General features: G+C 31.8%; 1 protein-coding gene across 1 annotated transcript; it reads left to right on the plus strand.

Moving 5' to 3' along the window:
• The first annotated feature begins 429 nt into the window (after window positions 1–429).
• LOC140879052 (uncharacterized) lies at window positions 430–3,799 on the plus strand. The gene is made up of 5 exons (XM_073282687.1): window positions 430–1,135; window positions 1,271–2,258; window positions 2,440–2,889; window positions 2,963–3,068; window positions 3,152–3,799. The coding sequence occupies exons 1-5, from the start codon at window positions 430–432 to the stop codon at window positions 3,797–3,799; spliced, it is 2,898 nt and encodes a 965-aa protein (XP_073138788.1).
• The last annotated feature ends 14,638 nt before the right edge of the window (window positions 3,800–18,437 follow it).

Raw genomic sequence — 18,437 nt, forward strand, 5'->3', positions numbered from 1 at the left:
GTCATATACTAGCTGTTCGATATGCATATATGCCACTGAAACCATTTTTAATCTTGCTACAAACATTTTGGTATCCACTAGTCAAAGTTCTTAGAGAAACAGAACACAAGGAGAACCGAACAGCCCTTATAGAGAAAGTTTTTGAAGGACTAGTGTTGCTCGAGGAAGTTTTTGTCAAATTGGTTTTGTGGATATACTATATATATATAATGTGTATAACGTTGATGTGCAAAAGTTGGTGATTTCATATTTCCCTTTCCTTGGTTGATCATGCATAATGAGGAACATGAGTGTATGCCTTTTATTCTCTTATAAACTCACACTATAAAAAGTGAGTTTATATATTATGGTGTTAAGATCTTGTTGTATGACCTACAATTTTTTGAAGGTAGGTGTTTAATAATTTTTTGCTGATTGGTTATATCAGAAATGGATAAAGAATGGATGTCGAAGAATAGATTATTACCTGAATATGATATTGGAGTAGAGTCTTTCTTGAAATTTGCATTGAAGAACGCCGATGATCCTGATGCAATCCCTTGCCCATGTGCAAAATGTGGTAATATAAAAAAGAAAAATGTTCAAACTATAAGAGCACATTTGTACAGTAATGGGATAGATTTGACATACCACACATGGATATGGCATGGAGAAAGATGTACGAGTAGGAACTCAATGAATGATAATGTTCGAGCAAGTCAAGGTGTGCACAAAACTTTTGCTGAGGAACCGGTAGATATGGTACAGGATGTATATGATAGTTATGCTGAGAATCCAAATCAATTCACTAAGTTACTAGAAGATGCTGAGAAACCTTTATATCCTGGATGTACTAAATTCACAAAGTTATCTGCAATTGTGAAATTATTTAACTTGAAGGCAAAGTATAGTTGGAGTGATAAAAGTTTCACCGATATGCTTCTTCTGTTTGGAGAAATGCTTCCAGATAAAAACGAATTGCCTTTGTCTTTGTATGATGCAAAGAAAAGCTTACGTGCATTAGGAATGGATTATGTCAGAATTCATGCTTGCCCTAATGATTGTATCTTATACCAGAAGGAGTATGAAGATTTTGCCAATTTCCCTACTTGTGGAACGTCACGGTGGAAGGTGGGCAACAATTCTAAAGTAAAAGGTGTTCCGGCAAAGGTCTTATGGTATTTTCCTCCCATTCCAAGATTTCAAAGAATGTTTCGGAATAAGATGATATCCAAGGAGTTAACTTGACACTCTGATAAAAGAATTCGTGATGGATACCTACGACATCCAGCTGATGCACCTTGTTGGAAATTAGTTGATCACAAGTGGCCAGATTTTGCATCTGAGCCAAGAAATCTTAGATTGGCTATATCAGCAGACAGAGTCAATCCCCACAGTTTGATAAGTTCTGCATATAGTTGTTGGACAGTTTTAATGATCACATACAATCTTCCTCCATGGTTGTGTATGAAGAGAAAATTTGTGATGCTTACCTTGTTGATATCTGGTCCTAGAAAACCGGGCAATGATATTGATGTGTACTTGGCACCTCTAATTGATGACCTAAAATGCCTTTGGGATACAGGTGTTGAAGCATATGATGCATATCGAGAAGAAAGTTTCTCTCTTAAAGCTGTCTTACTATGGACAATCAATGATTTCCCTGCATATGGGAACATGTCAGGATGTGTAGTGAAAGGATATCATGCATGTCCTATTTGTGCAGAAAATACATACTCAACAAGGTTGAAGCATAGTAGAAAAATGTCATATACAGGTCATCGAAGGTTTTTACCTTTAAATCATCCTTATCGAAGGCAAAATAAGACATTTAATGGGAATCAAGAGTTTAACCCCGCACCAAATCCATTGAGTGGCCATGAAGTATTGGAAAGAGTTGAAAAAATTAGTTATCAACCCGGAAAACTGACCAAGAAGCTTCAGTCAAATCCGGATGATGGAAAACCGTGCTGGAAAAAGAAATCAATATTCTTTGAACTTGAGTATTGGAAACATTTGCATGTTCGTCATGTTCTTGATGTGATGCACATTGAAAAAAATGTTTGTGAAAGTCTCATTGGCACGTTACTTGACATTCCGGGAAAAACAAAGGATGGATTAGCATCAAGATTAGACCTTTTGGAAATGAATGCAAGGACTGAATTGGCACCAATGATGGGGGAGAAAAGAACGTTTTTTCCAGCAGCCTGTTACACACTAAGTAAGGATGAGAAAAAAAAGTTTTTGCAATTCTCTGGCAGGAATAAAGGTCCCAGCAGGTTACTCATCAAATTTTAAAAATCTTGTGTCGGTAAAGGACTTGAAATTGGTTGGCCTTAAGTCACACGACTATCACACTTTAATGCAACAATTGCTTCCCGTGGCCATCCGCGGCATTTTGCCAAAACATGTCAGATATGTTGTGATTCGGTTGTGTTTCTTCTTCAAATTGTTGTATAGTAAAGTGATAGATGTCCAGAAGTTAGATGAACTACAAAGAGAGATTGTGATGATATTGTGTTTGCTTGAAAAATATTTCCCCCCTTCATTTTTTGATATAATGATTCATTTAACTGTTCATCTTGTACGGGAGGTCAAATTGTGTGGACCGGTTGGGTGTAGGCACATGTACCCATTTGAAAGATACATGAAAATTTTGAAAGGTTATGTTCGCAATCGTAACCGGCCTGAAGGGTGCATGGCTGAAAGTTATATTGCTGAAGAGGCTATCGAATTTTGCTCAGACTATCTATCTAATGTCCACACAATAGGGATACCATCAAGACATCATGAAGTAGAACTTACTAGGCCTTTATCGGGAGCATTGGTCCACTCCACAAGTGATGATGAGTTGCAGCAAGCACATCGTTACGTATTGGCAAATGATGTTGAGATTGATCCTTATATCGAGTAAGATCTCCAACTTATGTCTTTTAGCATTTTGATTACATTCTATTTCTTTTACTGGGAATAATTTCATTAGGAAACACATGGTGGAGTTGAATGCAAGATTTCCGCATAAAGCTAGGTCGAAGAAATGGTTACAAGATGAGCATAACCGAACTTTTATCAACTGGTTGCGTGATAGCGTACGTTCTAAAAGTATTACATATTTGCATACATGTAACACATGATGCATTAAAAAACTATAAATTTTTTTCTTTAAATATAGGTTGAACGGGTGGTTGACCATTCCACACATAAAATATCAGAAAGATTGAAATGGATAGCACGTGGTCCTAGCACGCAAGTGTTAAAGTATTCTAGTTACTTGATTGATGGTATCACTTATGCTACAAAAGAGCGTGATGACATAAGAGTTTCTCAAAACTCTGGAGTAAGCTTGGTTGCAAAGACAATGCAAGTTGCTAGTGCAAAGGATAAAAATCCAGTTGTGTCAGATATGGTTTTTTATGGAGTTATCGAAGAAATATGGGAACTTGATTACCAACAATTTCAAATTCCAATGTTTAAATGTAATTGGGTGGAGAATAATAATGGTATCAAAGTCGATGATCTTGGTTTTACGTTGGTGAATCTCAATAGAATTGGATTCAAATCTGATTCTTTTATATTGGGCAGTCAAGCAAAGCAAGTATTTTACGTTGAAGATCCTGTAGATCCTGCATGGAGTGTTGTACTTGCAACTCCTAGCATGGAGTCCATTGAAGACTTAAATGGAGATGAAATCGAAGAGACTGGACTCCACAACAAATCTTTTAGCAAAGGGTTACATCCTATGGATGTTGATTTAGCATATGACAATGAAGTGTCATGCATTCGTGAAGATTGTGATGGAACTTGGGTTGACAATGCTTAACCAAAAATAATTTTTTTTTTTTGAGGATATGTTTGTAGACAAACCATATTTATATGTTATCTCTTATTTAAATATGAGTTTATTCCCAGTACTGAATATCATTTTGTATTTTTCAGTTACAATATGAGTTTATTAACAATATTATTTCTTTTTCGAAAAGTAGGCTGCTGATCCAATCTTGTTGTTTCTCTCCTCATTATGATATTTTTATTGCATCTTTCTTTTTATTAGTTGTATATTTATCTATGTATTGATCTGTTAACTGACTTTTTTGATCAACAGATTAAATCTCCACTCAATGGCCTCCAACATGAAGCTTAAAATAGGGAGTAACGATGATGTGACAATTGACTCAAACAAAACTAGTGTACGACAGCCCACAATGAGTAGGAAGGGTAAAGAAAAAGTTGGAAATGCTATCAATGAGAAGAGTTTGGAGGACAATACAATGTTGGAATCTACTGATGATACTGAAAGAACAAGAACTTCTAGAGGTCGTACACATCTAGATAATCTTGCAAGGAGAAGGGTTCAAGGAATTCGAAAGATGGTAAAATTAAATAAACTTGGACAACCAGTAGGAGATGTTGCTGCTGAAATGCAAAGTTATATTGGCGTGCTAGCTCGAGAAAAGGTTAAGATAATTTACAAGACGTGGAAGCAAGTTCCAAGTGCAGTCAAAGAATTGATTTGGGAATCTGTTAATGTAAGTGAATTAGTTTTTGTTTTTTCATGTTTTTAATATCTTATGGTTATAAAATTTTGAATTATGTATTTTAACAGTTGTCGTATGATGTTGACCAAAGGTGGAAGAAGGGATGTTTGAGTTCCGCGAATATTAAATGGCGTCAGTTTAAAACCCATCTCACCCATACTTTCATTTTGAGAAAGCTCGATGAACTGGAGAAATTGAATGAACCACCGATTGGATATGGTATTGCACAAGATGACTGGAGTTCTTTTGTCATTAGTCGCATGTCCGATGACTTCGTTGTAAGTTTTTTTTTTACTTGTAAAGTAAGTTGATAATTTGTTAGTTTTTGGAATAAATAAAATTTATATGTTGAATGTTTTACTTGAACAGAAATTGAGTGAGAAATAAAAAGAAAGAATAAAATAGAACTTGTACCCCCACCGCCTTGCTCGGAAAGGATATGCACGTTATGCCGAAGAAATAGTAAGTTTAATTTCGAAATTGATGGTTTGGAAAATTGTGTTTACAAAAATGCGTTTGATGTTGATTTTTAATGTTCCAGTGCTTGTTTGCTTTATATCATTTGATCGTTATTGTTTTTAGGCAAATGAATTATGTGATGATGATGACATCAATAGAGCTATTATTTGAAAGAAAGGACGAGTGAATAAAGATGGGGAATTTGAAGGAAACGCTTTGAAAATGACAGTAGACAAGATTGTGAGATTGCACTACATCAAAATCTATTTTTTTATTTCAATGAAATATTGTATAGTAATTATTTCTTCTTCAATTCTATAACAGGATGGTTACATACAGCAAAAGCGTGAGGGTACACTGAAAATTACAGGGACAAAAGAAGATATCCTCACAAAAGCACTCGAATCAAACGAACATGGTGGGCGTGTGAGGGCTGTTGGAGGTCATATTACTCCAACATTATATTTTAATGTTGGTAGAACTTGGAAGGGTGCTGATGTTGGCAGAGATTTGATTATTGAGCAAAAAAAGGAGTTGTTGGAGGCTAGGAAATTAATATCAGAACAAGATGCAAGAATATCAGAACAAGATGCAAGAATACACAAACTTGAAGCATTTATATACAAAAACGGTGCTGGGGACAGTGAGATTGATGACAAAGGTAGCTGTTCAGTGAAGTTACAACAGCTGAAAGAACCTTTTTTGAAAACCGAAAATAGTTTGCCCATTTATGAGTATTTGGATGACATTGAGATGCAGGTTGTGGACAAATCTATTGCTTTACAGGTATTTAATCACTTGTCGCTATATATATTACTTAATATTAGTGAAACATAGAGTTAGTACCACTCATTGACCTCGTTATTTGTTTTCTAGGGTAAACCCATTGTTTTAACATTGGAGTCTAGCACAGATATTGTTGCTTATGGAACGGTTGTTGAGGTCAATGGACCTGATAAATTAATTCATGGTGTTCCTTTACCATTGAATTGCATGCGTGTATCCATTGATGAAGCATTACACAAATCAGCACGTTTGCCTGTTCCGATTCCCCATGAATGTGAACTTGTTGGTGATGCTGTGGGTACACATGTGGCTTGGCCAACACACTTGATAGTCTTGCGACATGAGGTACATGTGAACTTATGTTTTTTTTGTAAATTATGAAGAAATTCTTTAGTATTGCACTTATATAACATGTATACAATTACATCAATTAGAAGCATAAAATGAAGAAAATTGCCCACGTCGAAAACAACCAGCCGTTGGATTCAAGTGTGCCAAGATCAGTGCGTATGTTGTATTGTTATTGTAAGCATGCTCTTCGTGATGGCCAGAAATTACCATTGTATTTAGATCATGGGGTATTTGAAGATGATTATGAGCTGAATTTGCATATTGACGACATCAGTCCTTTATATCACTTCGAGTCACTTTCAGGAAATTGTGTAGTTGCCTACATATGGTAAGTCTTTCAGCAACATAAATTTTTTTTGTAACTTAATATTAGTGTATATGATGATGTATAACTTTATTCTTATCACATTTAATATAATGATTTTCTTTTTTCTGAAATATTAGGCATCTTTATACAAAGCTGGTGAAGGAAAAGAAAAGCGATAAATTCATATTTTTAAATCCACATAGCATCCCATGTTTGCAAAAAACTACACAAGACAAAACTGGTAAAATTAAACGATTGAACATGAGAGCGAGTGCTTTAGTAGATAGACTCAGTGGTGCATCATTAAATCAGTTGGTTTTGGTGCCAAGTAGTCTCGGGTAAGTAAGAATTACGTACAATACCATTTTCTATTGAATTTTTGAAAATTACTGAATTTTTGGCAGTACTAATTATGTGTTTGTGCGTAGTTATCATTGGATTCTCACTGTCATTGAACCTTACAAAGACATTGTCTATTTGCTGGATTCCCTAAGTCATCGCAATCATGACGAGGACTGGAAATATGTGGTAGAAATGTGAGTTCATTTTCCGTTTTATTAAGCATTTAATTTAATTGAGATTGTTGGATTCCTTAAGCCATCTCATACATCAATCAACTCGTATCAATGTTTATATTAAGGGCAATGAGATTGTTTAATTCAAATAAGGGAAGAAAAGGAAGAAAAAATGTGCAATGGAATGTGATACAGGTATGTATATTTCTGTACCAAGTTGATTTTCTAAAATTGGTATATTTTCGTTAACAATTTTACATTTTTAATGTAGGCTCCTCGACAACCAGATGCGAAACAATGTGGCTATTACGTAATGAGATTTATGAAACAGATTACCAAAAAAGTTTCAAATATCGAGAGGGATTCACTAAGATCGATAGTACTATTTTCTGTCTTACTTAAATCATTTGAAGTTATCTGTATATATCATTTTAAAAGTTCATTAATGTTTTGTTTTTAATAATATAATGTATTTGTGTGTTCCCAGTTCACAAAAGTAGAGTACACTATGGAAGAAATTGATGAGGTGCGCTCGGAGGTGGCTGAATGCATACAAGATCATATCGACCTTTAGGTATATACATGGTTTTGATTGATGTGTTGAAGTTTTGATGTTTCTTGCGTGATCAAACATTGTTGCTTAGGTTTATTGGCTGGGTGTTTAGATATTTTTACGAATGTCTTATACTATTGGAATATTTCGCCTTTAATTAGCTCCATATTTTTTATGTCGTTATAAATTTATTAATAGCGGCCTGCATTTGTTTCTTATATGTTGTAGACGTGTAATCACTCTTCAAAGGCTCGATATTTTTCCATTTCCTTCGTTGATTCTGGCGGCATATAAAGTTGTCTGTTATACGTTCGAAAAAATGCCTCTGCGTGTTCCGACAATCTTTGTTTACATTAATGATTAGTTTTCATCCATCTTTCTTCATTGATAATATTTAATTGATGTGTACCCTTGGTAATGCATTAATATTTTACTTATTTTTGTACACTGGCTTCCGTTTGTTTCAATGGAAAATGCTTGAAAAAGGGAAATACATGCCGTAATTTGATGCTTTTGTCTATGGTGTCTGGGATGCAGGGTTTCAGGTCTGCCATTTATTGGGTGGAGGGAAAGGTTCTGGAATGGGGAACCTTTTGATTTCAAAGCCACGTGAGGAGAGTATCTAGATAGGATGATGCTCACCTTTTTGGTGTTCCCTTCTCCTAAGGTATCAGATATTGTTGAGGAGAGTATCCAGAAAGGTCTTTTGTGTTGTTTTCATATAGCAGAGGAGTTGCAGTCTGTGTAATGTTGTGGCACAATCATTTTGATTAAATTGATGTTTTAAACTTAATTTACTCGAACGTTTATGGTGTATGACTAGTGTTTTTGTAGTTGGTACGTACGTAGATTATGACCAATTTGTGGAAATTGTACGTAGTTTTGATCAACTAATTGCATATTTTATGATGTTTTAAATATTATGGACAACATATTTTATGTAAATTGATTCTTAATCGCATTGGATTCTTATATAGACTAAAGACAACGGTTTTATTTTTGAAACGACAACGGTGAAAATCGTTGTCTTTAATATCAAAAGACTACGGTTTTATTATAAAAGACTACGGCTTAAAACCGTTTTTTTTATGACAAAAGACTACGGTTAAAAAACAACGGTTTAAACCCGTAGTGTTTTGTCGCTTAAGACTACGGTTTTCTTACAAACTACTACGGTTTAAAAACGATGTCTTTTACAACAAAATACTACGGTTTAAAACCCGTAGTCTTTTGTCGCAAAAGACTACGGTTTTCTTAAAACCGTAGTCCAAAAGACTACGGTTTTCTTAAAAACAACTACGGTTTAAAATGTAGTCTTTTAAGACAAAAGACTACAGTTTAAAAACCGTAGTCTTTTGCGGTCATAGACTACGGTTTAAAACCGTAGTCTATGACCGCACTTTTAACTGCATGGCTTTTAACTTCGGCTTTACACCCCAAATTAACTACGTTTTTTCACCGTAGTCTTTTTGCTTTTTTGTAGTAGTGTAGAGATCATTTGGTGATGATCATGCGATTGGAGCGTACCCACAACATGTTCGAAGTCGATCAAAAAGCGAGTAAATTGAAAGCTTTCTGCCCTAGCCGCCTCCCCTACCTCACGTCTTTCTCTCTCTCTCTCTCTTTTTCTGCCTTCTCTGTTTTTTTCCCCACGTCGTTAATCTGATTTCTTTTCTCTCTTTTTTTCTGACTTACAAGCTCAGTCCACTCCCTAATATATGTATATATGTATATATATATATTCTACATAACCCAAGTTCCTAAATAATAATAAAATATATAAATATTTTGAAATTCTTATCACCGTGTTCGGGTATCTTTTCTCCGGAATGTATCTTAAAAATCATCACCTAAAATTCCTCATGCCTCAAAAATATATTATAAACGTTAGCAATTAAAAATATTTATAATCTAACACACATAAATTTTGAACTTTAAAAATCAAATAAATGAAATTCATGTTGGCTGGTCGGTCACTTAAATTTCTGGGAGTTACAGTATATGAAGTGAAAAGTAATACTTTCGACATAACAAGTAAAACTTTTTCGTGCATGGGTTAGGTCAAGTAGAAGATCCGATTCACAAAATTAACTTGTGATACGGTTTCACAAGTGTTTTTGTGTTATAATTTCTAGAAACTCTATTTGTCCAGTCTTCAGAAGATTACAAATTGGTATAATGAAAAATAATTGGTCGAACATACGTGATGAGGTTTTTTTCGAGTATAATGAAAATTAGAAAAAATAGATTAAAAAAAGTAAAGGAAAACTGAACAACAACCATGTAATTTTTAAGTTGACAATTTTCTTTGAAATTAACAAATTCTAACAGTATAGTCAATAATGTTTGCAAACTCTAAAAATAAATAATTATATATATGTGATTTATTTTAACAAATTTGTTAAGAAAAAAAATTTATAATCACATATTTTTTTAATTTACAAATAATATAGCTTAGTACATTCGTGTGGGAGGCCATAACGATATGATAACAATATCAAATGATCTCACCCTTATAAGTCAGTCGTCCTTTCCATTTTCTTGTTTCAACAAGAATTTATATCCGATGTTTTAAGTTTTAACATAGTTTGCAGGATTACAAGTGTGAAATGCTTATTCACATCGAGAACACGACGCGCGACAAAGTCAAATGATCAGCCACTTCTCTGATGCATTAAAAAATCTCCAAGGGTTCGTTTGATACGACAAGAAATGGAGAAGCGACATAGAGAAAAGAAATCGACATACAAGAAGAGAAACCAAATATCACTAGACGTATGTGTGGAAGTTAGAAAGAAGTCAGAGAGATTTAGTAGTTTAGTAAAGTTGGTAGAGAAAATGTATAAATACACCTAGGGGCGGAGCCATGCCTGGGCTAGGGTGGGCTCCAGCCCCACCCATTTACAAAAAATAAAAATAAAAAAAAGTAGTAGTTTTAAATTTTAAAAAATATATTTTCAGCCCTATGCAAAAAAAAATTATAAATATAATGCTCCATTACATTTTTTTGGTTGGTTTATTGTTGTAAGTTTTGAAATTATGCGATTTTGAGATAAATTCGACAACTCTAAAATTTTGGCGAATTTTAAGTTGCGATAATATTGATTTATGATACATATAAATTTTAAAGTTTGGATTTTTAAATTAAAAACTATTTTTACAAAATTTCGGAAAAATAATCAATTGATTGAAAATTGAAATATTTGAGAATTATTGACTTTGCAATTATTATTGAGCTTGTATTGAGATTTTTCTAGTCCGAGTAACTGAAAATTCAATAATTATAAGATTTGAAAAATTAATGTTTGTTGTAAATTTTTAGGATGGTTGAACTTTTCTAGTTTGGTATATCAAAAAATGAAGAAAATAAAAATTTAAAAATTATTTTTAATCGAAAGATCGTATATCGATATCAGGGGACATAAATCAATTACAGTATAGGGTGAACAGAAAATATCAATTTCAATCGAAATAACCTACCGAGTTGAATTCATCTGAAAAATCGATTCAATTTATTCAGAAGTCCTGTTTAGATTTTAAAAATATTGGTTAGATCGATTCGGTTTCAGATTTTAACATAATAATTTTGTTTACTGAAAAAACCTAATATTTATTAAATAAAAATTTAATATTGTTAAATTTTCTAATAAAATTTTATTGGATAATAGAACTAGACTTGAAAATATATTTTTAATAAATAATTTAAATTTATATAATTCAATTTTTAACTGCAATTTTTGAATTAGAACTTGATTTTTTTTAAAAAAAAAGAGTTATTTGCGCTGAAAACCCCTATGAAATATTGAAAATGCATACTTCTCCACTGTGAAATTTTAATAGGCATATTCAACTCTGATCTTTTATAAAATTAGCACACGTGTCCCTTTATATGAGCGATTGTGGCACACGCGCCCCTCATGCGACTAGACAAACATTTTGATTTTTTTTTGAACCAAATACCTCTGTGAAATATTAAAATTGCATATTTGACCTATTAAAATTTCACAGGGAAAAAGTGTGTATTTTCAATATTTCACAGGGGTATTCGGTGCAAATAACTCAAAAAAATCTAAAAGATCGAGATCGCTTATTTTGGTTGCTGATCAAAATAATACATTCTTTTTTGTTTGATTATATTGGTCTTCATAGTAAAGTTCGATCGGTTTGTTTTATTGAAAAAAATTTAATTCGATTTTAGAAAATTCGATTCAATTTTAACTGATTTTTCACCCATACATTGTCTAACACATACGAGGCAGAGTTAGACCCAAATACTTTTGAATCCTGACTTCGCCCCTGAATACACAAATACCATGTAACTCATTTACATGATAAATATGAATATAATTTCTCATTCTTCTCTAAATTCTCCATATTCGATATCGATCTCTCTTTTTATCTTATATGGTCTTTTCTTGTTTTATAGGAGACCGACCATCTCGAATCAACTCCCTAACATCGTCCCATATGGCTCGATCGGGCTTGGCTTCCCTTCCATGCCGGTCTCGAAAGTTCCCGTACACATACACATTTAATAAAAATCAAATTTTATGTGAACATATCCATAGTCCATACCATGATACGCGCATTCCTACGGATCACCCATATATAAAAGTATATACATAATATATATGGTCAATAATTAATATCATTAAAATAAATTGAACGTGCGTGCATGCCTGTGATGACAATGAAAAGTATGGCCATATATACTATATAATAATATATGATTAATTAATTTGAAACAAAAAATGTAACTCCCGGAAAATTCATAAACCCAGTCATGAATATTAAAGGGGTTTTAAATAAATTTTAAATGATTTTATAAAAATCATTTATGAATTAAATGTTATATTTAATTAAATAAATTTATTTCATTTAATGGTAGTTTAAATATTATTTTAAATTAAATGATTTCACTTTATTTATAAATGATTTAAAATTTATGTTTAAAAGAATTCATGAAAATTATATATTTTGTGTGAGGTTATATATTTTAAAGTTGAGATTTTAGGTGTTAAAATATATGTTTAAAATTTTGTATGAAATGATTTAATATTATGTAATTTATTTGATATTTAACGGTTGCAAAAGTTAGTTTTTGATATTTTTCAGGTATGAGTTAATTCCGTGACAAAGGAAAACGAGACTAGCCCATGAGCAAAGTTTAAGAAAATTTACCTCCAATATGTTTTATGAGTATTTTATTTTAAAAGTATTGCATGATATTTAATTTCTTTGGGAAGAAATATTTTAAAAAGACAGTATTTTTAATTCGATGGGCCAAAATCCGACCCATGTGTGTTTTTTTTTAAAAAAGATGGAGTCAGGACTTAACGCAGAAAATATTCTACGTCAAATCTCTTCTCTCTTATTCCCCCTTCACGCCACAGCCGCCTCCCCACCCCTAGGTTTTCCAAAATCCTCTATCAAGTTTTCAAGGATTCTCGCATGGTTTGATCGTGAGAAGACTAGAATCATGTTCCTGGAGTCCGAATTCCCATACCAAGCAAGAGAAAGGCAAGTTTTAAATACTTTGAAACACCAATCAAGAGTATAAATATTTTGATATGAAAATGAGTATGTTGATGTATGGGTATATGCTGATTGATACAAGTAGCAAGTTTTTAATGTTTTGAATCATCATTCAAGAGTATAAATATATTTAATATGAACCCTAGGTATGAAATTGATGTTATTGTTGTATGATTTTTCATATTTCCATGAGTATGATGTAAAGTCGTGATATGTGAAACGTTCCAGATGTCAATGGTTAAAGTTTAAGTAAATTCATGGGTTAAACGATTCAAATTTTATATTTTTGGTGTGAGTTGATGTTGGATGGGATGTTGATTTAATTCTTTAAAAGTTGGTTCTTTTGGTATATTTTTGGTTGAAATTTTCATGTGTTTAAGTGTGGGATTGAATTAACGATTGAGTGGTGTTTAAATCGTAGAAAAAAATTTGGAAAATTTTACCAGAAAAGGCAGATTTTGCAGCAGGTGCGTGGCTGCAGCATGCGTACTGAGGCGCTGCCCTATAAAACTTTAATTTTTTTAAAAAAAAAATTCTTTTAAACCCATTTTTAAGGATATGAAGGGTACTTTATGATCTTTTAAGGTGTTTTAAGTATTTTCAAGACTTTTATTAGAAAAGATTTCAAGTTTTAAGCCAAGAAAGAAAAGAACGACTCACGTGGAACGATTAGTATGTGTTGCATTTAAATGATAATTTTCCCTCATGAAATTTTATCGAGTATGACATGCATTAAGATCTCATGATAGTTCTACTAGCATGATATGATATGATATGATATGATACGATGAATGATATGAAGATGCATGAAAAATATTTTTGATCTTGTATGCGTTTTGTGGTGACAATAAGGGATTGACACTTCGGGTGAGCTCCGGAGCGGCCTATCTAAAGAATAAAAGTTTAAGAGCGAAAGCCATATGCTTGTTGTACAACAAACGTAATCACGGGAATCTATGATGTGCTCTTATGATGGTTGCCACAAATATACATATCTCATCACCCCTAAATGAAAAGTTTTATGTTATGATTATGTTATTCTATTTTCATGTTATGTCATTGCATTAAGTATGATGTACAATGATTTTTCTTGTCTCAAGTTTAAACAAGACTCTTTTACGCATGCTCTTCCTGAGTCTTTATACTCACTATACATGATTGGTGCAGTTAGATTTTGAATGTAAATGAATTAAAGTTTTGGTGAAAAGGTTGAAGACTAGTCCAAGAGACGAATACATTGCATGACACGACAGTTTTGAAACTCTAACGTTTTAAAGCAAGAAGTTTTCTTATGTTTATTGTTTTGTCGTTATTAAATTATTTTATGCATGATCTCTTAAAAAAATCATTTTTTAGAAAAGTTTAAATTAGTATTTTCAAAGACATTCTTGTGTTGATAGATTTTAATGATTTTAAGTTGTAACATTTTACATTGATTATTTCATTTCAAAGTTTATGCTTGGTTTAACGAATGATTATTTAAAGTGTTTTTCCGCATTAAGTTTATTTTATTGGAACTCATGTTTCACATGCTTTCTTAAGATTTCAAATTGTCGGTTCCACTTTTCCATGTAAGTAGTAGATTTGGCGTGCGCGCATTAGTACTGATCATTGTCTGTTAGGTTGCATCAGTATTTCAAATATTTTTATGCACGTTAGAGCCATTAGATTTTATTTTAAAACTCGAGGCATTGAACTTGCAAACGCAATGCATGCCCTGCACTACACTGCACTTTTGAACAGTGTTCTAAAAGGCGCTGTCTAGGCGCTAGGCGGTTGCCCACCACCTCGCTTTCTTGCTAGGCTATGTCTCTAGGCCAATGGCGGAGCCAGAAATTTTAGTCTATCCGGGCTAAAATTCTAAGCTCTCGTATACTTTAATATTTTGATTAGAACTACCCGAGCTAACACCAAATTAAACCAAAATTATTCAAAATTTGTATATACAAAATTCAAAAAAAATTCGGGCCACCCGGGTTAAAGCCCGGGTGCCCTTGAACGTGGCTCCGCCATTGCTCCAGGCGTTTCCCGCCTAATCTCCCGCTTAGGCGGCGCCCAACCCGCCCAGACTGGCAAAAATCCGCCTAGGCGGTTACTATTTTTTTTATTAAAAAAATTTAAAATAAAAAACTAAAAGAGAAACATGAAGCGAGAAACAAACACAAAAAGAAAGAAGAAGAAGCGCAGAAAAGAAAGTCAAGCAAAACAATAAATCTCATCTTATATATGAAAACTTGATATCTATTAATATTTATGTTGTTGTTGTTGTTGTTATTATTATTAAAATTTTATAAGAGTTTCGTACAAAAACTGAAAAATATAAGATATAAAAATTATATTTTATAGTAAATATTTTGCCTACCGCCTAGCGCTTTTTAGAACATTGCTTTTGAATTCGAAAAATTTCCCCACACTTTTCTACATCCTATTTCTTGAAAATGTATAAAAATATGGGACGTTACAAAAAAGTTTTTCGTTCTATTTAGTGTCACCAAAATTAATTACAAATTAACCACTTCCTGTTGAATTAAATTTGTTTGTTGAAATTATAAATGATTTTTTAAATAATTTGTTTTTAAAGATATATTTTCATGGGTTTAGTTAAACGAATATTTTTTTTAAAAAAAATTATCACATTAATGAATATACATGCACATCTAATAGTAAGTTTTTCGTGAGACGCTTTAATGAATCTTTATCTATGAAAAGGGTATCCAATCTATATCTTCAATGAATTGTAATACAAATACTTTTAATATAAAAAAATATTTTTAATAAATCGAGTAGGATACGAAAAGATTCGTCTAACAAAATTGATTCGTGAAACAATCACGCCTAGTTTTTGTGTTACTCCAATGTTTGGCAAGTTGTTATTAGGTGATCGATCATACACAATACAATGCATGAGTTGTATCCAAATCTTAGTAACGACTTTTAAAATGTTTATTTTAATTCATTTTAGTAACTACCTTTAAAAAATGTCAATAATCTAGTCATCACGACTAAGATAATGTTTGGGATAGTTTTTAAAAAACACTTAGTTTTTTTTTCACAAAATTTCATAATTTTGTGAAAAAATTATTTATCCATCTACTAATTATTTATATTATATCAATCAAATCATTAATTATTTATCTTATATCAATCAAATTATTAAATTTAAATTACTATATTATCCTTTATAAATAATATTATTCATATTTTATTAATTATTAAAAAGACAAAATGATAATTTATCATTTTATCTAAAATTTAATCAATCAAATCAAACAAACTATAATCTATCAATCAACCGAAATAATATTTTAACTATCATTTCTTATTAATTTTTTATTACATTATATTACTTATCTCTATATTATTTATCTTATTACCCAAACCAAACGGTAATACGATATAATATATATTAATAAGTAAAAACTGATCCTTTTTTTTCACGGAAATCGCACGCTTGAAGTAATCGAAATAATAATATTTTTTATTGAGTAAATGAATTGGCGTCAATTTATTACTATTATTTTTTTATGTTTGATTTTCCAATCTATAAAATTATTTTATTTTTCTTAATTTTTTTTTCCAAATTCAAACGATTTGATCGGATCAATATCGTAAAATAATAGCATTTAATTAAAAAAAAATGTTGGCCCCGAAGGGGACCCCATTCCACATAAGTTAGAGGCTCATTGGCTCATGCAGAGGTTAAATCGAGGGTTGTGCACGAGCGACAGATACTTGAAGGAGGGAATAACATGGTCCAACCCTCAGAAGCATACCCAACAATATTTCAGCAGGAATATGTTCTACATGAGGATCGAACCCGCAATGCTGGGGAATCTCTTTCCACGTCACCTCAATGCTTACCAACTCGCTTATGCCCGTGTGGTCAAATAATAGCATTTAATAAATTTATGGGTTCTAGTAAACGATAACGAACCTGAACACCCAAACCTAACCGCGACAACTTATTAGAAAGGCCTAACCAGTCCTAGGGAACGGCGCTTAACTACCTAGAGGTTCTCTCTAGGCATAGAATAGATATCATCTATTTGCATTTACAATATACAAATATATACGTGAGTTATATGTATATATATGTGTATATGTATATTAGTGTTTTTTGCACGCAATATACATCAATTTGTTTATATTAATTGATTTTTATGTTATTTTTAGAACTCATATGATGAATTAGATATTTAAGAGTTAAAGAGTGATAACTATCTAATCTATCTAAAAATTTAAAAATACAAACAAATGCAGCAAAATGTCATTTTGATAAATAAAATAAAAATCTAATGACTAAAAAAAATAGGAGACCATATAAAATTACTAATTTGTCTAATAGTTTTGGTTTTGTTGGAAATTAAATTAGGATATAATTGTAATTTTTTTTCAAGCTTCACAAATTAATTGAAATTTAGTTAGTTAAAAGTTCTCTACTATAATAATATAGTAAGATAATTTTTTTTACCCAATTATAAATTTTTATATACTATTATTACATGTTCACATATTTATACTGGATTATAATTTGCTTTTTTTTGTTTTTTACTTTTCATAGTTTGTATACCCAAATTTTAAGCTCAAATTTTTGACCTGTTATTATTACTCATATATACGATCTATAACCTTCTGTACAATATTTTCTCCTTACGAATCACAAACGTCCTTTGATTAACAATCTTTCCAATTCATATTACTTTTTATTACACCTTCTATACTCTCTATAAAATCCAAAATTTCACCAAAATTTAGGTTTTGTTTTTTTCTTCTTTGTTAGTCAGTCATTCTATTTTTTAAAAAATGTTGTGTTCTTTTTGAAACGGGGAATGAATTCATGTTTAATTTTCGAACGTAGAGTATATTTTCATCAAAATTTTTATTGTGGGTTCTGTATGCACTATTCTTCGTCATTTTTTTCGGCGTTTTAACATCAATTAACGATTGTTACTGGTTGTATGCAGATTGTGTCCGAACCTTAAGAAATATATTTATGGATGTCGATCGAAACGGTAGGGATGTTCATCGGTCGGTTCTGTTTTAATTTGTCCAAATTCGGTTCGGTTTTTCGGTTTTCGGTATTTGAAAAATGTACCAAAGTCAATCCGGTTTACTTCGGTTTGGTTTTGTACTATAATGAACTAGTTTATACAGTACGGTTTGATCAATAATACATAACACAATAAAATGTAGAGGTGTTCATCGGCCGGTTCGATTTCGTTTTCGATTTTTATTTTTTTCGGTTTTAGTTTTAGAAATATATAATCCGATATTCGATCCATTTTTTATTTGATTCGGTTTGGTTTTCTATCAAAACGGTTCGATTATTTCGGTCGATTATTTCGATTTGATATGATTATTAAAATTAATAATATATATTATAAAATATAATATGTTATCTTTTTAAATGAGTTCTT

Source organism: Henckelia pumila, chromosome 2 (assembly GCF_033568475.1).
Source record: "Henckelia pumila isolate YLH828 chromosome 2, ASM3356847v2, whole genome shotgun sequence".
In the NCBI taxonomy this organism is placed as follows: Eukaryota; Viridiplantae; Streptophyta; class Magnoliopsida; order Lamiales; family Gesneriaceae; genus Henckelia; species Henckelia pumila.

Excerpts from the sequence above, each read along its gene's own strand:
- LOC140879052 (XM_073282687.1), top strand. The coding sequence starts at position 430 with ATGGATAAAGAATGGATGTCGAAGAATAGATTATTACCTGAATATGAT. Across the intron at positions 2,890-2,962 it reads GAGATTGATCCTTATATCGA|GAAACACATGGTGGAGTTGA; the intron begins GTAAGATCTCCA and ends TAATTTCATTAG. Across the intron at positions 3,069-3,151 it reads TCAACTGGTTGCGTGATAGC|GTTGAACGGGTGGTTGACCA; the intron begins GTACGTTCTAAA and ends CTTTAAATATAG.